The 23,482-nt window shown below is 36.2% G+C and overlaps 1 protein-coding gene across 1 annotated transcript in view; it reads left to right on the top strand.

The window, feature by feature from the left end:
* DIAPH2 (diaphanous related formin 2) overlaps nucleotides 1–18,867 on the top strand; it is a 239,813-nt gene extending 220,946 nt beyond the window's left edge. The window contains exon 28 of the mRNA XM_086756069.1: nucleotides 13,971–18,867. Within this exon, the coding sequence (XP_086612195.1) occupies nucleotides 13,971–14,035 (65 nt within the window). The 3' untranslated portion in view covers nucleotides 14,036–18,867. The remainder of the gene's footprint in view (nucleotides 1–13,970) is intronic.
* Nucleotides 18,868–23,482: the final 4,615 nt, after the last annotated feature.

The following is a 23,482-nucleotide window of genomic DNA, read 5'->3' as shown; positions in this document are numbered from 1 at the left end:
GTGACCTGTTCTGAGCCTCTTCTGCTGCCTTACAGACCGCCGAGATACCCTTGCCCTGTCCTCCCCTTCTGTCGCTTCAGTCTGGAGAAGGATGAAGAGCAGAATTTAAATTCCAAAATCCTCTTGAGCATGTTGGTATAAGGTGTCATTACTGCTTCCCGTGCAGCCCAAGTGAATATGAATATATTTCTTCAAACTTTACATTCACACACATTGCATGAGGTGAATAAGTGGGCTGGTTTAGTCCCACTGCATCAGGACAGATAAAAAAAAAAAACTGAGTGACTGACTCCTTATTTTCAAGATAAGGAGCAGCATGGGGAATGGTGGGATGCTTACCTAATGTTGTGGATACCAATCAAAATTTTTGAAAGAAAGGCGATATAGCCATGTTCTGAAAACGCTGAGAGGGAAAAGCAGGTAAAAATGAAGCTGATTCGCCTACAAGTTAAAGCAACCCAGGTGTACGGGTAAAGCGAGTTCAGTGCGGAGAGGAAGTTGATGGAGGGCTCCAAAAAGATTTAAAGGGTCTGTGTAATAGTTATGTTTTATGTTCTGTGACAAAAAGGGATGAAAATGGCAGAGGAGGTTGAAACAAATGGTAAAAGAAATGAGGCTTCCGTTGTCATTCCTACTGATGAAGTAAGGGAAAGCACTTGAGATACTCGCCTCCCACCCCCTGCCCTTTCTTTCTTTCTGTCTTAATCACTGCTGGAACCAGGAAAGTACAGTTATGGGAAATCATGTTCTCCTATACTGTAGAATTTGTGGTATCTGGCTTGTGCAAGGGGTGAGAAAGTACAGATCATTTTCTCTTCCTGCTCAGAATAGATCTCCTCACGAGTTCTGAGTTCCTTTCTTCGTAGTTACGTATGCAGCTCATTTTCAATTAGCGGTGCAGAAGTTGGAGTATGGTATCGGTGTTATCTTAAAGAGAATTTTAACGTCGTGTAAGTGTAATGTGTCAGGGAAGAATAACTGATAGGTAACATATGTAGGAAATTACTAACTGACAAAGGGTCAGAGAACACAGGAGGATTGCAAGCAATTGATAGGAAGTAGTTTAACTTTCCGAAACAATGCAGTAACCAAGTGAGACTTAAAAGCATCGAGCAGCAGTTCTCACAGCTCTGTGGAGCTGAAGAAGCTTGTTTTTCCAGCACAGTGTGGCTAGAGTTCTGCAGGGAGCAAGAGGGGCAGAGAAGCTGCAGAGAAGCCAGACTGCATGGCAGAACTCAGCAAATGGGTAGGAGTCCATGAAAGGTGTCCTGAACTTAGGATTGTTGAATTAATTTTTCTTACTTTTTTTGGGTGGTTTTTGTTTTGTTTTGTTTTAGTTCAAAGATTTGGGAAGCTTTGTATGGAACTTGCTGTAGAATATTTTGAAAAAATATGTTCCTCAAAATGCACCACAGTTTTGAAGCTGTTTTTCTCTATTGTTTGTACTAGTTGTAAAACTAATTAGTATCTACTGTTCTGTTACAGGCTTCTTGTGTGCATACATTGCAGAAAAGTCCCTATGATCTCTAATTTTAAGGAGATAAAAATGAAATTCACAGAAAGTAAGGTTTATGTGCTATTTTATGTGTAGGAAAATGCTGTTAAGTTTGAAGTTTCACAGAAGAGACTTGGCTCACAAAACAGAATGCAAAATGTCAACAAGGAGATGTAGAGAAGAGGTATTTATTAAAGGCAACAGTTGATGGAAAAGGCATCCTGAGGAGTTTGTGACAAGATTGTGCCTTGGCAAAAGGCTTCTAGCATTTATATAGTGTCATAAAGCAGTCTTTCAAATACAATATTCTGATGATCTTTCATACAACAGAAAAGAATGAGGGGATTGAAAAAGGCACAAGAGGGTGTAATGAAAGTGATCAAGGATTTCTGCTATTATCTTAATTAAGATTAGGTAAATCTTAAAAATTAGGAAAACTTTAAAAATCAGGAAAACTTATTTAACACCAAAAGGGGCAGAGAGAAATCTGTTTATATTTATATAAGATCTCCAGGAGAAAAGACTGTTGCCAGAAACTTTTTAGATGAGTACGTTATTTAACAGAAGGAGGTCATGCCCAAAGTTATGAAGGAAGGACTGATTTTCTGATGTAGCCAGCACATTACTGTCGTCTTGGATTCTTAGCATTCACATACATATTTTTTTTATTCATATTATGAATGTTGGCATTAGCATTTGGATATACTTATTTAATAAAAATAATAGTTAAAAACTCATAGAAAAATATTTCTCATTTAACTCATTCATCTGTTACCTGGCTTGGAATTGTAGTATATTGTAGTATAAATTCAACTAAAAGTACTTAAAAGACAACATACATTTAAAAAATTATTTTTTTAAATGTGTGATCAATATTAAGATTGCATTACTACCTGACAAACCCAATGACAATCAATGTTAACGCTGGCATTGCTTGCTCTGGAGCTCCTTTCATTAAGTGGTAAGCAGTTTCACAAAAGTTTATAGCTCTGGTGTTGAGAGGTTGGAAGATGCTAATTAGATTTCCATTTTTGACATTTGTCCGGAGAGTGCAACACTTGGGAGTTTTAATAAGCTATCATCTGTTAATTGGTGACCTCAGGAGAAACAGTGGGCTAAAGAAATCTCAATCAGTTAGAAGAGCTTAACTGCTTTTTAGCTCTACATTATTTATTTTTCTTTTAAAATAAAGTGAAATTGTTATTTAAAACTGCATTGGGAACTTGCTAGATGTTCTTGTTACTAATACAATATGTTATTTAGTGTCTGTCAAGCCAGACCTTGCTTTTCATACAGGTGATAACATTTTTTTAGAGCTCTCTTCATAATGCATAATAGAGGCTATCAGCACTGTCACAGCTCGTTGTTTGGTAAAGGAAGGGTTTGTAGTTACCTCTGCCTCTGGGAAAGATAGAAAAAGAAGAAGGTATCATGTGTATAAAGTTATTTTGCTTCTGGAACAGTTGTGCCCAGATTTATATAGTTGCATTTTTTTTCTAAGTAGAGATTAATTTAGGTAGTCAGACTCATTTGGAATTAATATTTTGGTGTATGATCTTAAAAAGTCCTAGGGTTTTTACACTTGTTTTTTAAAAAGCAGACTGTATAGTACACTTAAGCATCATTATCCTAAAATACTCACGAGTTCTTAGGAACCATCTGAACAACAGATGCGCGTGCTGTATTCACGCGCTACCCCTGCCCTTCTTTCTTTCAGGTCGTTGCTATTGTGTCGGATGGAACCGTGTTGGTAGGGAAGGGATACATTGGCCAATTTTGCAAGTAAAAGAGATTATGGAGTGATCAGGTGTTAATTTTTGGGTGCCGCTAATCTGAGAGAGCTGTTACTGACATGGCACAGGAAGCCTTAGAGAACGACACTCCTCAGATACCAGTATTAATAAGTAGGAACTGGTTTGAGCTCTTACAGCATTAACTGCTTCTATACTTCTATTCTTGATATGAACATAAAGGGTCAAATTGTGCCTTACGTGAGCACCAGGGTTTCATATTGAATCATAAAGGAGTTGTCTGTGCTCAGCCAAGAAAGAAATCAACTCCTAAATTCCTAAGAGTTGTTCTGTTTTACCTCAGAGTCTGTCATGTGTAGTCTAAAGTACTTCCTTGTACAAATTCTTTTAATAAGCAACAGTTTCACATTCACACAACATACATATGCCTTCATTGCAAATAACTTACAGTACCAGTCACACGCAGTATGCAGTTATTCTCAGCTGGGGTGTGTAAGGAACAGGCAGTGATGAGATGATTTTGCTAGGCTCAGACAGGAGCTTTTCTTTAATGTTATACCATGAAGGTGCAGATGAGAACAGAAGACTGTAGCCTGTGCCAGCTGGTCATACAGGAGTGATGTAGTTTTAAGTTTTCTCATAGCATATTCAATTCCATTTAAATATTGCAAAGTACTGAATTGTAAATGTTAACTGAGCCATGAATAAAAAATGCTGATATTTTATTTAATCAAAAATAATTATGGATAGTCTGCCTTTATTGTATTATTTAAAATATTTCATTTTACATGTAGGCTACAAGTTATTGCATAGGGGGTTTTTATATATATAAAGAGAATTTGTTTCTGATGCATAAAAAATGCAGGAGACAGACTTTTGCAGGCTACAAGGAAAATTGTTTGCTTTTGACAAGAGCTGTCAGTAGTCTGGATATGGAGAACAACTCTGGTAGCCAGTTTACATGAAACAGCAGGAAATACTTGCTTTTCAGGAGTGTTATCCAACTCCTGTTCTGAAAGAAATTCCTTTACAGAGAAGAGAGCTTTCTCTTTTTTCCTTATCTTTGAGTTCATTACTTTCATGTTCTATGCAAAGAATAAAGCCTCCATGCATGGGAGATGTAACTTCCAGTATTTAAACTGCTCACCAGTAAGAGCGAGCAGGGGAGGTGGGGGCGACCCTACCGAGGAAACACGTTCCTATGCCGCTCTTTAATAAAACATGGTGAGGAATAGCTAGAGAGCTTCCCCTTTGACTTTCATGTGGCAGGTTTTGATTGTAACTTTGTAAAGGAATTGGTATTGACTTCTCTCAGGCAGTTTTGGAGAAGAGGCAAAGAGCCTTCTCTCTTGACTTTCTGTATGTTTTGTCAAATCGAATACTTCCATTTGAAGTGCGAAGTGAAGGCTGATGTCAGGAAGCGCCTTCAGCATAAGCTGGTGCTGGTCTCTCGCGACTCTCTCCTTTCTTAAAAGTATCAGATTAGATTGTAAAATGATGGCAATCTAGCTGGACATAAACACATTTATTGCAGGCTCAGCAGCCATTACATATCATTAGTGAAAGGCAGCGAGGGGCAAGGGGACCACTTTGATGTCAGTTTGATTCTTTTTAAGGACAAATGCATTTGGATGAGAAGATGCTAACTTTATGGCTGCTTGTATACTTGAAGTTCAGAACCTATTACTGTCTTTATTTCTTTGTCCTGTTTGTAACCTTACAGTCAACTTACTTTCAAAGCAAATACAAATGGTAACAGCAGTAGTGTTAGTGGGGGAGCTGGGAATAGGACATTTTGGAAGCCATTTTAGATGACGTAATTGATGAAGAGTATGGTTTATCGATATCAGACCAAATCTGTTCAAAATGGGAATAAGTATTTTTGCAATGCCGCACACTTTTCCTTAGCAGTAAAATAGTAGGTACGATTAAAGTGGGGAAACACAGCTGTTACATCAGCAAATCTGTCCTGTCTAACATTAAATGTTTTTTTTTTATTAGAGGATCTAATTTTACTTTCATTCAATGTTTTTTTTTATTAGAGGATCTAATTTTACTTTTGTGCAGCTGCTAAAAGTTTATGTGAAAGGAGACACACATTCTTTGTGTTTTGAGGTGTAGGCTTTTTCCTTACTGAAGCAGGTCTAGTTTATTTACTCTCTTCTGATTCATAAGATACACCTCTTGCACTGTGCATGAGATGCAATAAAGGTTACAAATTAGAAATTCAGGGGAAAAATATCTGAATAAATGTAATTTTATTGCATTTATCTTTTTCTGTTTCTTTGTTACTATTACTTAGACCTGACCTTCTCCCAGGATTTGACACATCACATCACTTTTTTTTTTTTTTTTTTTTTTGTGTGTGTGTTAATTTTATGAATTACTTTCAGTTGTCTCATTTGGTTTAAAACAAATCATACATTCATGTCCTAAATGTTTCACTAGTCAGAATAATTAAGTTGATCAGGTCTGGGAGCATCGGAAGGAAAATAATAGGGTCATTGAAGCATTCAAGCTCTAATGGCAACCTGAGTTCGTTCAGATATCAAATCCAATAATTGCCTTACACCTGTATACACACTCCCAGTGAGCAAGTTCACATTAAAGGTTTAGTGGTACACTTTCAATTCTCTGTTTCGAGGGAATTTTAGTGCAGTTTTTAAAAGGCTTAAGTTGTTTTGCTCTTTTTCAGCTTTGTTGTTGTTGTTCTTCTTGTGTATCAGTTGTAGCTTAGCTGATTACTCATCTTTATGCACTGGAAAATATTTTCGCATGAGAATTTCTTACTAGAGACATGATACGAGTAACATATGACACATCACATTGTATAGCAATCAGAAAAATATGAAGGCCATTGTATGAGTTTCACTGCTTTGAAACAGTTTATTAGCCAAGTTAAAATTTACTGTGTACAATTTAACAGTATTCAAAGTGTGAAGCTCTGAGTTTATACATGATTGTGTGTGTAGCACAGCATAAGGATTGTAGGAGTACTCGTAGCCGTGACTGCTGCTTGAAAAAGGCAGTTTCATAAGGATGACACAAAAATCAGCTTTATTTTGTGAGATTGTATGAGAAATGAAGCAATAATTATAACTTCCCAGTTTAACTAAATTCTACGACAAATCTCCAAGAATGCTGGTGGTACAAGCTGTCACAAAAATTCAAGCAGATTTTATCACAAACAAGAATAAAAAAAAATACTGACTAGGAAAATGACAGCTATTCATAGCAAGTTTCAGTAGATTCCAGACTCAAGCGCTGGCCACAGTGCTGCCTGTTATTGAAAAGGATGTGAACTGATGCAATCGTTCCTCTTCATCTTCTTTTTATTTTTCCACCTTTATAAGTTTAGTTCTCAGCTGAGAATTCAAACTGAAAAAGAAATGGAAAATGGCTGTATTTGTGCCTGCATTGTACTGACATGAAGGCCTATTTTCCTCTGTAATTTTACCGGCCAATTACCCTTGGAGGAAAGGAGAAAAATAGATTGATTTGTCTTGTAACCCCTGAGGCAGACTTGTGTTGTCTCAAAGTAAGGCTTTTCTGTTGCAGCTCTTGTGGAAGAGCTTTCAATGCGTGTCCCAAGTGACGCTATTAACAAAGAAAGCAAAGACAAATTAAAATATTAAATAGATCATTTAAAGGTTTGAGGAATCTTAGTTTATTGGGCCAGTTCTTTTTTTTTTTTTTTTTTTTCTTCATACTTTAAGACCTGGGGTAAGCAGTAGACAAAAAACTTATTTTAAACAGATTACTTGAAAATACAGTTTACAAATCCATTTTTATTCTATAAATACTTTATTAGATTTTCCTTAACTCTAAATAGGATAGGTATTTATTTGCTTAATGGAATTGTGATACAGATGGTCAACATCCTACATTTTGATTGCAAAAGTCTTACTTTCATTACATTCCTATACTTTATTGACTGTGGTCACGGCTGGATTGGGTCATCACATATGCCATTTAACATTAGAACTTCTCACATTATTCATTTTTAAAGCTTTTTTACGTATGACACATAGAATATCAATAAATGGTTTTTCTACTGATGTTCAGCATTTTCATACAACTCCAAGTGCCCTACACATTGGGTGTGAGTGGCAGCAGTAAGATTAGCCATGTCTTTGTTCCCGTTTAATCTGAGTGAAACCTCTTTGTGTCGGGACTTAAATCCTTCAGCTCTCTGTATTTTAGACCTGACTCTGTACCACAGTGCTTCTGGATATTAACAACTTTTATTTAGCAAGTTAAAAAGAATTCAAACATCCACATATGTTCTCATTGAGAAGTTGCGCGCATAGGCTCAGCTGGGAACCTTCTTAAAACGTCGGTACTGCGTGTTACGTGAATGACTAACGCTCCAGAAGCACATATTTTAAAACTGTGTACATATCATAGAATCATGGAACAGTTTGGGTTGGAAGGGACCTTTAAAGCTCATCCTGTCCAACTCCCCTGCAAGGAGCAGGGACATCTCCAACCAGATCAGGTTGCTCAGAGCCTCCGTCCAACGTATAATAACTATTTTAGCTTTTTTTTTTTAGTTTGATTGTCAAGAATTTGAGATTCTGTTTAGGAAAAAAAAAAAAAAAAGCTGAGAACAGACATGTTGTATCACTTGTTCTTTTCTCATTTTTGGTTACAAAAATACCAAATCCAAATGAATGTAAAATGACCCAGTGTGATGGTTATAAAGGGTCTGGTTCAGATTTTGCCAGGCTCGTTTAGGGTGCCAGCTAAGGTTGAGGAAAAAAAAGTTTTAAAATATTAAAGGATTAAAAGAAAACATACTAACTGTACAGTTTCCCTCAACCCAGTTAGAAAACTATTTTGTTTGTTTCATCTATTTGAGTAAAGATCTTTTGGAAAGTGCTGTCTTTTCCAGAGAGTGCTTTCTCAGGTGTTATTTTGACCGCATTTCTCCCATAACTGATTTTTACCTCATTGCTATATGTTTCTATAGGCCACACATCTTGAAAGATCAATTTGAATTCAGTCTCATGGTGATGGACTGAATCTTAGCAGAACTGGGGTTAGGAGAGCCATTTTCTCTCAGGGTGCTGTTTCTCAAAAGGATTTTTTTTTCTAGACACCAGCAACGGTTTTGTAGCTCTTAATTTCCTTGACTATCTTATTTCTCAGTTGGTATTCCCTCATAATGTCACAGGTACAGGCCAGGCAATACGGAGAACAGTGCTCAGCTGTAGCTGTTAAAGAGGTGCTGCGGATGGATGGGCTTCCCTGCTGTCTTAGACCGTATTAATTCTACTTTTGTCTCATATTCTGTCAATTCCAATTTCCTTAAAGATTTTCCTTTGATTGTTAGTAAGCTAAGCTGATGAGGGTACATGTAGTCAATAAAGAAAAAAAATAAACTTAATTCTTGTCATGGGTTGCTCTTTAAAGTAATGGATAATATGCTGTTACATAAATGACGTTGTAACTTGGCTTCAGTTTTCCCCATGCATGGATGGCTCAGGGAGAAGACTAGAGGCTGCTCAGGCTACAAATTGATTTAAATTATTCTAACTTGTCCCAGTTTTAATCAATGACACTACATAGAAAATATGTAGTTATCTCTGTCAGAGGAAAAAAGTACGAGAAGTTCCACCTTTTTCTGAAGAAGAAATGCCTATGTCATCAGTATCACAGATGCAGTGTTTGCTCCTTGGAATTATCTGTTGTGACAGTTGATCTATTTAAAACATTCTTAAATGACCAGCTTACTAATTTTTTTTGTGTAATCCATGCTTATAAGAGATTATCTTGCTTTTCTGATTATTTTCCGTGTTATATATGTTTGTGGAGCTTGCTGAAGTACCTGGGACTGTGTGAGTGTTTTCCTTTGGGTTGCTCATGAAAACAAGGTGTGTTTCCATAGGATTTCCCAGTGAACAAAATTTTACATGAATGATTAAGTAAATATTTGATGTAAATGCTTTAATTGATTCCCAAAGGCATAGGCCATACAAACTCCCTTACAGGATATGTTTCTGCATCTTTTTCATAGTCAAAATTATTTCTGAGAGATGAAATTTTAAATATTTTATTCATTGCTGAGTGTTCTTCATATAGTCATTTTAAAGTTGACTCAAGCTGGTGCCTTCTTTCTCTGAGCATTAAACATCTTTTATTATTGTCAGCTATGGGAGAGTTAATTCTTTCACCTTCAGGTGGTTACTCTAGAGGGGGAAAAAAGGAAAAAAAAATAACCAAAAAAGGTGTAGTGATTGCGCAAGTTAATGGTGTGAGCTTTTTAATAAATGAACATTTCAGGGTTCTCCTTACTGGGGCTCGTGCCCTCTAACATGTGCTCCAGCACAACAGTTGCTTGCTGAGCCCCCAGTGCCATGCACTGCCCATCTTCCAGATTCAACATTTTTGGCACTATTTTAGTGTGATTGGCACTAGTTAATGTGATTAACATCGCATTGTGAAATAAGACATTCTTTAAAACTTGTGGTGTTCGGATATGGGAGTCCTGTGACCACTGTCTTTGAAGAAGGCAAAACAGTTCTGGTAGTACTCATTCCTGAAAACCTCCGTGTTCGTTTTAGCCCATTTTCCCACAATATTGAGGTGCTTTGTCTTCTGCATACTGATTGATGTTTCCACCTTTCGTTTTAAAAAGGCAAGAAGTGATTCTCTGCACCAGTCATGTTTGGGTTTTGGTTTTGTGGGGGGTTTGGGGGGTTTGTGGTGGTTGGTTTTTAGTGCTGATGTAGTGGTACTGCAGTTATTTACCTTTGGGAGGAACCTCGTCTCCTGGTGTGCACTCTAGAAAAGTCCACAGGGATATAAGATTTCAAAATCAGTTTAGTGGCTGAATTGACTGCTGTAATTAGGGCACAAAGAAACACTTAATACATTAACTGACTGGGGGGAAAAAAAAATGTAATCCTGGGCAGTTAGTCAGCAAAGGTACTAAGCCCAAGCTAGCAGTTTGTAGTACATTTATAGTTTTAATATAAGGTATGATAAAGAGAGAATTTTTGTGTGGTTTTACAGGGTAATACAAATTCTAATAGAGTAGCTTTGAGGTATGATTTTGTAGACTCTGTCTTTTTCTATTATCAGGTATCTCAGTCTCATGACTAGTCCATCCGATTGCACAACATCTGTATTATTACTAGCATTGATTGCTCATAAAAAGTAAGGTTTGTAATTAGGAGAGCACAAAGTTACTACATGGAAGAGTGGATAAGAAAAAAGTGAAATGGAAAAGTCATTTAATCTTAGTATTGCCGTTCTGCAAAATAGCGTTTATTTTTCTCCTGATATAACTGAGTTTTGTGTTGATAACAAGCTACTGAGTTAATAAATCTGTTGCAGCTATTGAGACTTCTCTTTTAATAACAGAACTAATGAAGGAGCATTAAGAAAAGGAAAAATACATTTTGCAGTGTATAGCTTTTGCAAAAAATATTTTCCTCTCCCTTACCAATGTGTTTTTAATTGATTGTAATTTCTAATGCTTTCCATAGAGAGAGTATAAGGGAGAACGTCTTAAGGGTGAAGTTGTTGAATTCCATAAAATGAAAATATAGTGTCTACAAACAACTTTAGGTTTTGTTGTTGTTGTTGTTGACTTCATGGCTTCATGGCATCTATTTATTGTACTTACACACTAAACTTATTGTGCATTTGCTTTTTTCTTTTTTTTTTCTTTTTTTTCTTTTTTTCTCTCCACATCATACTTCGTGGTGAATGATGCGTATGTATCAAAAGCACCTCTACAAATTTATTGTATTTTGTAGGTATTTATTCCCATTTCGGTACTATACTGAGTGCAAGAAGACTTGAGGAAGTAATTGTTGTTATAACGAAGCCCATATATTACTTCCAGTGGAGATATAAGTTTGCATGGTCAGGGTTGCATTACAGTATTATATGTACTAAAAAGGAACTACTGATTTGATTTCTCAGTATTTAATTGTATATTTACTTTACTTGAATTCTATCCAGCTATCTAAAAGATGAAGAAGATTTTATGATATTAAAATATCCTTTGTTTTCCATTGTAATCCTTCGTTACTCTCCTTTTACTGCTGCAAGAAAAGATCCACTCAGATGATTGAGAATCCACTTTTAAGTTAATGTGTTGATTTCTGAGACAGGTTATAACATCTGTAATAGGAGCATTGTGGATGCTTTTTAAATGGCCTACTTTTCAAAGAGATGGACTTCTGACTTTAACGTAAGGAAATTTTCATCTGTGTAGGTAAATGCATTACCCAGTCTCTCTTGAATCTTTCAGATTTTCTATTCCTATCTCTAGAAAATATAATTACTTCCATTTAAAAGCTGGAAGTAAGTTAAAAGAGTAGAGTACTTCTAATAATTGGGTAAATACTTTGTTATCAGCTGAAGAAGGAAATAATAATGTTTCTAGTTTTTACAGTTTTGTTTTCTATTTTGAAACAGGCTCAGTTGTGAGTTTGAGTCCAAGCTCAGTTGTGCAGTTACAGGAGAATCTGAACTGTCATTTGCAGATGTTTGTCTCTACCATGATGTAAAAAAAAAAAAGGATATTGAAGAGAAAAATCTAAAAAAAAGGAGTATGAAGAAATCAACAGTTGTTAGACTCTCTTAATCTATTTTTAACCTGTACAGTTGACAATCTTGAAATTATATCAAGAAATAGTCTACTGGCACTTCCCCACTGAGAGCAAGTATCACCAGACTCTTTGCTATTCCCTGTTACAGAGGAACAGCAGCACATTTGAGCTGATAACTCGCTTCTTGGGTTTTAGACAGCGTTTTTCTGCTTTAATTTCCAGTGCCTAGTGACACTGCAACCAGTGCAGAGATTTATTCCCATGCAAAACAGATTGACTTAGGGTAATTTGAATACTTTGTGCATGGATAGATTCATTAGGAAAAGGAGGCAAGGCAGAACTATAAAAAGAACTAATAATCTTGCTAAAAGAGCCGTTAATTCCCTGAAGCATTGGAGACGCTTTTATTGAACAGGGAAAAGGAAGGTTGATTTTGCAGAGCCCATGCAGTCTCCACAGGCATCCCCTATTCTTGTCCAGCAACAGATCACAAAGACGACTGACTTTGTCTTCTCAAGAGCCTTGTTTATTGTGCTTGGACCATTTTTGGCTTTGTTAGCTTAGAACAGAATCACACCATGGCTGAGATTCGAAGGGACCTCTGGAGGTCGTCTTGTCCCCGCTCCCTGCTCAAGCAAGGTCAGTCGTCCAGGACCATGTCTAGACAGGTTTTTAGAATATCTCTAAGGATGGAGACTCCACAACCTCCCCAAGCAACCTGTTCACCTGCTCAATCACAGTCAGAGTAAATAAATGTTTCCGGATGTTTGGAAGTCACCTCCTGTGTTTCAGTTTGTGCCTATTGCCTCTGGTCGTCTAACTGGGCACCACTGAAAAGAGCCTGGCTCCGACCTCTTTGCACCCTCCTTCAGGTGTTTATTTGCATTGATGAGATCCCAGATTGGTCTTTGCTCCAACCTTTCCCCCGACCTCTGCACCACAGTGTTTCAGTCAATAGCTTTTTCAAATAATGTATTTCTAACCATCAGACGTGTTGGAGTCTCATGCTTCGTGTCTGAACCTTCTGCCTTGACCCACGTTTAGTGCTCTCCCACAGCAGTACAAGTGTGACACGTGCTTTCATAGTCATCTGCACTGAGGAAACTAAATATGAGCTCAATCAGCTCATTCGGAAAAAAAATGAGAAAACCTGCTTGCCTGCAGTTTGTCTGTCAGGCTTTTTGCTTCTGAAGTGACTGCTGTTTTGTTATATTCCAGTTCTATGTAGGAGTTCCAGGCGTGTATTGGGACACCCTGTTGCTGCACCAATGTAGATACTGTACTGATGCAAACAAAGAGCACCAACTTGAATATGACATGAGAGAATAGAAAAAGCTAAGGCAAAAGTAAGCAGTCAGGAAAAAAAAACCAAAACAGCAACCCACAAACCAAAAAAAAACCCAAAAAACCAACCACCAACTGTGTGGCAGGACTACGTTTAAAAAAAGAAAGACCAAAAAACCTCCAGAAGACTAAGTGGGGGTTAACAGTCTGCCCCTTCTTGTGTGCATGCATGTGTATATTCATCGTTTTAAAATTTTATTTTCAAGGCATTTAGGAATGTGGCTGGTAATTCGTGATTGTTTTCCTGTGATAGAGACATATTTATTATTCATTGCAATAATTACTGTGTAATATTTTATACTGAAAGTTGTTCATATTGCACAATCAGGAAATGCTTAGGAAGTGGCTGATTTAAGGTTCTATTTTTAACTCTGTGCCAAATTACAGTGAACAGTGCTGGCGCTTCTATACTTGTAGCATCTAGTCGGCTTCTCACAACCGCGCCGGTCAGTACATTCTCGTGAAACTTGAAATGTCTTTTTCCAGAGCTTATGTGCATAAATTCTTTAAAATAAGATTTTTAGCCTTAATTTTAGTTGTTGTGTGCTGTTTCCAAGGGGACTGTGTTTCAGGATTCTCCTAATGCTTTTATCACCCAGCTTCTCTGATCAAGAAAGTAATTTATTGCTGATTGCAGAACTCTTGAACTCAGTCTGGCAGCTGCAGTGTGAAACTTCTCTGATCCAGGCTCCGAGTTACTTATTTACATATCATTTGAAATGATTTTCAGAGCTGTCTGAAAACCCCTTGACATTGCATTAGCGGTGTTTCAAATCTTATGGTGATTTGTTTTTTCCTCTCTTTGTGTTACAGATAACAGACGAGTAACTTTGGAAAGGTCTCGTTCTCGCCACAATGGAACAATTGCAGCTGTATGATTCTTCTGATGCCAAAGAATTAGTGAATTGTTTTATTTACAATTAAATGGATATACTTTGAAAAGAGTTTATCATACAAATTGGCGATGATCATAAAGGAATATTGGTATTGATTAAATGAGAAGGTGTATAAATATCATGTATTTGTAAAGCTATTGCTAAATAATCCACATACTGTATCTTATTACCCCAACTACCAAGATCTGTAAACAGTGTTAAACAGTAGGATATATATCTTATTTTCTTATGTTCTTTCTTTTTTTTTTCCCTTTTTTTTTTTTTTTTTTTTTTAAGCTGGCAACTTGCATGAAACGAGTTGGGGATTTCTAGGTTATGTTTTATATGGTTAAGAAAATACAAATTTGTCGAAAGAATACAGCTGTGGATTCCATTTGCAGTTCTGATTTGGACATGAAAGGAAAAAATAAAATTGAATGTTAATAAATTCAGAGATGAGCTGGTCTACATTATCAGAATCTTTTTTGTAACCATAAAAAAAGCAATGCATAGCCCCAGTCAGGTTGCTGAAAATCTTATCTCGATGTAAAGCCTGGTGGATTCAGCTGTTTTGGCTGTGAGTAGGATATACCACATATCTACACTTTTGGTGATATGATAATGTATAGTTACTTATCACTGCTAAAAAGAAAAAAAATAAAACAGAGCATAGGATTTTACCAAAATTAAATGATATCAAGGACAGGATATGTTTTTAACTGTATCTAAGGAGGGATTTTTCTAATTATGCACTTATATATTCTTTATAAAGATATTTGGAGGAAAATATGATTGTCCTATTTTAATTACGCTAACAATACCTTTGTGTAGGTTTTTAGAGACAAGCTACATTATGAAGTTATTCAGAACTGCCTCTGAGTTTTTCCTCTGTTTCTCAGGTAAAATATGTAGCGAGATCTCTACTGGTAGATTTTAGTGCTGAGAATTTAGCAGCTAAGAACAAATTTTCTACCTGGAGCACTATATAGCAGTGATCAGTGACTGCAGCAGTCTGATTTTTCGGGAAGCTCCTCCCAGTCTACTTTGTATACAGGCCCCCGCACTGCAGTACCTCAGGTGAGCAGTCAGTTTAGTAGCTGACGCTGTGTGTTCTGCCACTCCATGGGAAACTATAGTTCTCTTTTCTCCCCAGCCTCTAGTTGAATGTACGCTCTGTTTGGGCAGGTCAGTCTTCACCATCCTTTTTAGTAAAGGTTCATTGCTTATCTGGATGGGGTGGAGGATTTTAAGTGGGAGTTCCAGTGGAACTACTCGTGTTGCTCAGCTATGGTATTTTAAAAAATCAAGATACAATGTAGTAGATGGCACTTGTTCTCAAATTATTATTGCTTTTCACTGGTTGATGAATTATTATGAATACTTTTATTGCCTGGTGTTATGGGGAACTTTTTTTTTTTTGAAGTTATATAAAGAATATTTGGAAGGTAAGGTGTGTCACATTGTTTTCTGTGCACAAACTGCTAGCTCTAGAGGAGCATTCGATACTGGGGCAGTGTAACTTTGCACTACTGCTTGAGCCAAGCATCGTTGTACAGTAGGTTCTTTTTGCTTCTCTGGTAAGATACGCTTAAGACTATCTGACTAGTTTGGGATAAATTCTCACAATTTCAAACTACAGTGATCAATATCCAATTACTGTAAGAAAAGATACAGCTCCTTTTCAATCTAGTATTGAAAAAAATATTTTTTTAATTGTCTTCAAAGGAAACAGGGATTTTGCCCATAGCTATATATCTCTAAACATAGGAATACAACTGAAGCCTAGTGAAATGTGTGCACTCAACTAATACTCTTCCTAAACTCTTTGGGTTTTTTTGTGTTTTTTAGTAACAAACTAAAGAGTTAAATAGTACTTCAGGAAAAAAAAAATGCATGCAACAGGATTCTGTCTCTCTGTTTATCAGTAAGAGATATGAAGGATTATATCCTGTTTCGTATAAGGTCAAAATCAACCTTGTATTGAGGCATAACTTTTTTAAATGGACCTATTAAATTTACAATTAAAAAAATGTGCTTAATGTGCAAAGCCAGTTTAAAAGGATTGAGTTCATAACGTCTATATCAATTTGTACTACAATCAACAGTGTGTTAGAATTCAAATTTTAAAATGAGCATTTTGCTGGGATTTACAAGTATCGGTATAATCTTTGTATGTGAAAACTCAAAAGCTCACTACAGAATCTTTATACTGTAGCAGTGATTGTTAGTGCACAAGTTTTTCATTTCCATGGGTTATATTTTTTTCAAAGCTCTGTGAAAGCTGACTACAGATTTTCAAGAACCAAATCTAAGCAAAATAAAAAAGCAAACCCAAAATAACAACATCATCCGATGCTTCTATTTTACTACTATTTTTTTCATATTTGAAACATTTATATAATTTAATGGACATATCTGTTAGAACAAAAGTATCTTTCAAAGGAAAACTAGTTTAGAAGATAATTTATGTAAATATAGGGTGCTCGTATTTATGAAGTCTAAAATATTTTCTGAAATTGATGCTGGTCACTTTGTCTTTTGATAGTTTTTCAGTCTATATGAAATTGCAGATATTTTTAATGTTTTTATTATTGATCTAATTTTCAGAGGTGTCACGTGTTTATCTAGAAGTGTAGAAGAGTAGCACCTTTTTCAGAAATGCACTTGCCTTATTTTCTAATTTTAAAAAATGAAATATATCAGTTAAATTATATTTGTATTCAAAGTAATCCCAGAAAGAAAATCGCTGGAGGGTTCATACATAAATTTCTTGCTAATTATGTTTCACTATATGTCCTCTGAGACATTACGTTAACAATATACCAGCACATCTGTTTGCATTCACATTTTACCAATTACAAGTACTGAAGAGATTTTTTTTTTATGATGTTACACTGTTTACATTTCTTAGTTTATTTAAGAGGAAGATAATCTTACCTTTGCAATGAATTGAACTAAATTTGCAATTGATATGGGAATGAAATGTTTAAATCATATACAAATATACATCTCTGTTGCTTAACTACTGGCTGTACAGATCAAAAATGTAAAGACACTAGACATTTTTTTTGCTCAAGTTTTATGCAGTTTACTGAGAAAAAAGTGCAACACAGTTTGTCATGTATGTTTGTTTGTGATTCAACAAATATCCTTTCCCAGCACAGAAGTGATGTTTGGTTTAGGTGTTAATCATATTATGAACTGATGCTAAAGCCAAAACAAAATTAGTGCCTCAGAGGGCACTGACAAACAGCTTCAGGATGTATTCCCAGAAATGCTATTACATAATTTGTTCTGGTTTTAGACAACCATGGTCAATATGAAAAATGTTATCTGAAATTATCTGTTCATTCTTGAAAATTCAGATACAAATGCAAGCGTTCCCATAGTTCCCTTCTGTAATATGCAAATAGTTATGAATATCTGTATATTTTTGCATTTTTGTGTGTGGTATATGTACTACCTCAGACAAATGCTGTAAAAACCGTAACGTTTTCATGGTTTCCATCCAAACCACGATTCATCAGTGACCTACTTTAAATTCATCCCACAACATACAAGTGGTTTGCAAAACTCTGAGAATCTGGCTGAGTTTTAGGTTTGGCTCTGGAAATCCTCCTAGAGCTTTCATTAAGAAATCTTTGCAATGTTCACGTTTTGCATCCCTTGGGCAAATCCTGCTTTGATGGGTGAATTTAGTACTTCCGATATTGAGAATCATATAGCTAGTAAATATTTAAAGCTGGTAATAGTTATGTTGGAGCAAACTTACCTATATATGTAAATTGCTTCTCATCCATTAAACAAAGGCTTGGCTGAATTATACTTTAATGTTTGCCTTCAAATTGCTGAGAGGTCAGGCATAACAAATGCTAAGCGATAAAGCAATGTAAACCCCACCTCCTATGTGCCATACTGTATTTGCAAGTTATTCATTTTAAAATAAGTATTGTAAGAAATCTCTACTTCTCTACTTCTGCAGTATCTACACACACGCCCACGCATGCACACAAAATGTAAATAAATAAATAAAAAAAGCAGATAAAGCCAAATCCCTCAGCTTCAGGTGTGTCTGTCTCAGATCACATATTGCTTTTGTGCAACAGAAAGGGAGTTGTGTAAGCCTGTGAATTCTGCAGTCCTGCAAGCTGTCACTCAGCACCCACTGATGCCATTAGAAGAACGTTAAAGGAGAATGATTTGTTCCTGTAGTGCTTCTTTTAGCACTGTTTGAGGTGATACATATGCCACAGAATGTGAACAACAATCTATTACAGTTTAGTCAGTCTGCTCTCATGCACCATTTGGTTTCCCTTTTGGAAGTCATATGACTCCTGATGCCAAAAAAAAAAAAAAAAAGTGACAAAACTCACGCGTTTCTATTTTTTAAACAGCTTTGTGTTTGTATGTAATGTTTAAAATAGGAATTTGGTGAAATCACAGCCTGGCCATTGTTAATCCATGTATTCTGAAAACTGTAATAAAGATATACATAATGTGATTTTGCTAGGTGCGCCAATGTTTTACTTGTTCATAATGATTATTACCTATTGAGTACCATCACCTTAAAATATGTTTTTGTTATATAAAATTGTTGCGCTGAAATTGCTTTCCATTTTAGCTTATGGATCTTTGAGGTTTTTTTCTTTAAGGTGTCAAATATATTTGACTTGAATTTGGGTTAAAAGATGCCTTTTCCAATGGAGGACGACTTTAAAAACAAAATAATTTTAAAAATTATAGAAATTATATAATTTTTAAAAAACAACATTAAATCATGGTGATACCGTTTTATTTTTACAAAAATAACAATAAAAGGGAATCACTAAACAAATTACATGGGTCCATATTTATTTTAAGTGACTGGATACTAGTATAGACTTCTAAAGACAGACACGTAGTCAGTCAGACAGCTGCTGCTGGTGTTTTCTAAATTACTTACTTCACTCGCTGACGAAAGGGTCCTAACAGAATAGAAACTTGAGAGACTTTTACCTTCAAAGCTATATATCGCACCTTAAACAATGCAGTGATGTCACCATAACAAATTGAACTGCACAGCAATAAAGAGAGATAGCATGGAATTTCAGCAATAAGTACTCAAGAATCGAACTGAGTGGGATCCTCACGAATATCATCAGCCATGTTGGTATTACACTTCTTAAATAATATTTATATGTGGAAAAGGTATGCCAATGGATGGTCGAAGACGCCATTTTATTTATAATGAACTGAGCTATAGTTAGAGTGTTTGATATATGGTGAAGCAGTAGAGATATATTTTCTTACAGGATTAACAAAACAAAATGAAAACTTCTAAGTACCAGCTGTAAATATAAATGCTATGATTGTCACGTTTAAGAAAAGTGTAGCAATGGTGTCCTAGTTATACCATATTCCTGGTTCTTATTTTTAGGTAGATGTTCTTGACTTTCTAGTGTGTGAGTCTGGGATTCCCATCATCCTTTTGGATATTTCTGCCTTTGGGAGACCGGCAGGCAGAATTTGTCCCTGAAACAGGTAGCAGGTACCTTATTGCCTTTCTCAATGGCAGTTATTAGTGTTGCTTCCACAAATGCTGAAGAAATCCTGTATGGGAACTTCAGATTGATAGCAAGTTACGGCGCTCTGCCACGTAGATAGACTTCTTTCTTATGTTTGGATACTTTCTGTGAATTGGAGCTGTGCTTCTCCCCTCTGTTATTTCTTTCAGTCCTCATCTCAAAATTAGCCTTTCTACATTTTTTTAAGGAAGTCAGTATTAGTGGGCTGTTGTGAAGTTACGAAAACATTCACTTGATTTGCTCAGAAGTATTTAAGTACTTAATGGCTGTAATTAATCCTTTTCAATAGATGTGAAACTTAGATTAAGAAGAAAAATCCAAATAAGGGATTTTTAGTTGATTGGCTTTTTGTTTGCTGTGAGCACACACTAATTTCGTCCACTTAAATTCACAAGGTACCGAAAGCTGTTTATTTGTGTTATTGCAGCAACAAGGCCAACCCAAGAAACCCATGAGAGAGGCAAAGGATATTATCTCAGGCACCACGCTAACAAAATCACACAGCTTTTTGATTTTAGCTGGCTCTCACCCTGCCTGCTCGGGGCACGGGCAGAGCAGGCCCGCGCCAGGCCGCGATAACACTGCTGTAGATGTGCTGGCTGGCAGGCAGCAGCCAGGTCTGCAGGCCAGGTTTTTGTAAGGGCAACGGGCCCAACTTTCCTCCAGTGAAATAGTTGATCTCTGAGTCTTCAGGGGCAAATTATCTGTCAGGCACATGTGACTGAAAAGCCCTCTGAGTGCTTATCTGCTTTTTGAAGTGCCTGAGTGCCTAAGAAAAGAAAGAAGACCTAGGCCCAATAAGGCGTTAGTCAAATCTGGTGTAAACTAATTGTAATTATGTGCTGACATTACACTACCCCACATACCCAGGCCTCTGACCAGTGGAAGTTACCCCTGCAACAAAGTGGCTCGGAGGACTGTTCTATTTGTGGAAGAAATTGTTTATTACCACACTTTTCAAACATCCTTTATCTGATGGAGTAGTAAAAATGGAAAAAAAAAGATTACTTTGAAGAGATAAAGACAAGTGCTAACCAAAGGTATAGCTATTATATACTATGAATAAAGTTCTAAATTTAAATAAATAACATTTTAAGTGCCCTACGGCTTAATTCCATACCTATTCAAGTGAAGTTCTTCTGCTTCAGTGGTACAGGATCGGTCAACTTAAAGAGCAGCAGTATTTGCAGATTTAAAAAAAAAATACAGACGAAATTAAAACGAAAAGATGATAATTCAATGCCTGGATTCACTGCCATGAAGAGAAAGGAGATTACAAAGACAAAAAATAATGACAAAACTGTAAAAAGCCTTTGCACTACATGTAGTGAGTAGTACTAAAACTGAACAGAAAAATAAATTTGCCTGTGTGCATTTGGCACTGTGCATAATAGATTTTGAAACTGATCTGCTATACTTTAATGAAGACTGTGGGATTTTAAAAGCTTGGTAACATAGAAAGGCCAAATGAAAATTATGTTTCCAGAAATATTTCAAAAGTCTGTTAAACCAAGAAAGATCTAATTTAATCTCTGGCAATGTATGTGTAAATGTAATACATACTTTACCTGAAATTAATTAAGCTGTAGTTTTAATTCCAGTGAACGATAATTTGAGCAAGATTTAATGACTTTCAAATGGTACCTAAACCAAAGTAACAGTATTTTATACAGCTTATTTATTTTGTGTCTAGGTGACAGGCCTTAAAAGAGTCGTAGCATCTTTTTCTTAGGAGGAGATGCATTTGCATTAATAAAATAATATTTATTTCAGATAGCATAAACAAGTCAAACCTAAGAGTGTTCTTACATTTCACCTGATTGTATTTCTGTGTGAGTATTTTGTTTTCCATTGCATTTCCCTGTCCAGAGTTGTGCTCAAATTCTTGAGTGCTCCGAAATTAAGATTCGATTTCCAGGTTGCCTAACTGCAGAAGTCTGCCAGTGTCTTATTTAGAGGGGAACAGAGGAATTTACGCTGTTCTAAGCAGTCTGCCCAATGACGAGCCTGTTCTGCAAAGATTTTTGAAGCCTGGGAATAAACTGTTAATGATTGTGATGGTTGGTGTGTAGTTTTGGTTGTTTTTTTTTTACTGAGACAATTTTAGCTCATAACAGGATGTTGTTGCCAGTTATTCATTGTTATTCATTAATTATAAATAAATATTTTCTCCCTATTTATGAAAAGTGTAAAGTGGTGGAGCTAGACAATTTCTACAGTGGTGATAATGCTCGCTTCCCTCACCCCCCGCCACAGAAAGTAATCAGAAATTATTTGAAATGTGTTGAGCTGTGTTTTTTAGTTTTCATTTTTTGAGAAAAATTATTGATATAAATCATCTCACCATCAAATGAAAAGCAGAAAAAGCTGGCAATTATTATAGCTGACAAATACTCAGAGGAAAAGTGTACAACTGATGAATTTTAGGAAGCAAGATGCAGCTGTAGGCCAGTTCCCAGCAGGGCAGGAGGACAAGGCAGGGAATGCTCTCTGGTGTCTTGGATGCTGCCCGAGAAGCAAGAAGTTGGTGCTTCCTCAAAATCCCAGTTTTACACTGCAGGCCTAGGCAGGCATTATTGCAGCAGTTTGTTTACATGTTCCGGACTTCTCTGTGCTATAAAGGTTAAGAACAATTTAGAAGAAATTAAAAGAGACGATTTTTAGTTACATTTGAGCAGTGTGGAGGAATTCTGTGGAATGCAAGTGTCCTGGGTATAGATACAGGATCAAGCTGCTGTGATGGTCCCTTGATTCTTTTCTTAGCCCAAGTACAAACCTAGAGCAAGTCACTTAGACGCCAACTTTAATTTCATCACCTTCAAAGTAAAGATAGATTAGCAAAACTTGCAAAAGATTATGCTGTTACCAGCTTGATTTTTGAAATGTTGGCAAAGAAATTGTTCCTTGCATTGACTAGATAAATTGGTCTAAATTAATTTTGTTTTCCCTCTCCTAGGTGAGATGTTAGCAGATTTCTGTAGTTTGTCTGCAAACCCGCTTACATTTCCTCAGCACTAGCAGCTGTAGAATTCTGAACAGTGAATTGCAGTGGAAAGTACTGAAAATAGTACCGTACTCAGATGAGATACAAGAAACACATTTTCTTGTTACGACCTGCATGTGTTATTTGAAACAAAAATTTGTATTGATTCGCTTTAGATACATTGAGGTATTGCTGCTGTAATGATATGCAAGTGTCGCTATCACATGTACTTGTGCTGCACAATGTTAATGCTTTCTGTATTGATTGACTCACGCCGCTATTCCTCATAAGCAGTAGGAAGTCTTAAAGCCTGATGCAGATGCTGGAATGTGATTATGTTATGATGGAATGGAGCTTATTCAGCAATCCTGTGATTATTAAGGTAAAGAGGGTAATTTATAGCCTCTTATGACCTACTGGTACCAGAAGCTAAAATGCAGATGTTAGGGGAAACAAAACCCTCCTTCAAGAGCTAATAGATGCAAAAGCACATCAATTTTTGTTAGGTAGTTATAAGATACAAAATGTAGCTTGTATAATTTATAGAGAGCCTTAATTAATATTTGGATCTTTAGATCTGGTTAATGTGCCACGCCAGACATCCAAAATGCTCTTCAGTTTAGTGTTATTAGAGCACTTACCTAATGTATTATTGTAATGTTTATGTGCACCATAGTCAATCATCTGGATGCTGCTGTGCAGGTTATGCGTATCAAGCACGGCTCTGCTGATTTCAGGCTGATACTCTGACGCTGAATGAAACAAATGGCCACTTTTCTGTTTACTTCAGAATCATTCCCCATCTATACGTCAAATTATAGTTATCCATATCTATAATTTAATGAAAGATAAGTTCTCCATCAAAAGTAAAGTTTCTTCATATGTAAACATTTTCCCCAAGCC

The sequence above is a fragment of the Chlamydotis macqueenii genome, chromosome 11 (genome assembly GCF_036417535.1).
Source record: "Chlamydotis macqueenii isolate bChlMac1 chromosome 11, bChlMac1.mat, whole genome shotgun sequence".
Taxonomy (NCBI): Eukaryota; Metazoa; Chordata; class Aves; order Otidiformes; family Otididae; genus Chlamydotis; species Chlamydotis macqueenii.
This window is presented reverse-complemented; position numbering and strand designations above follow the sequence as displayed.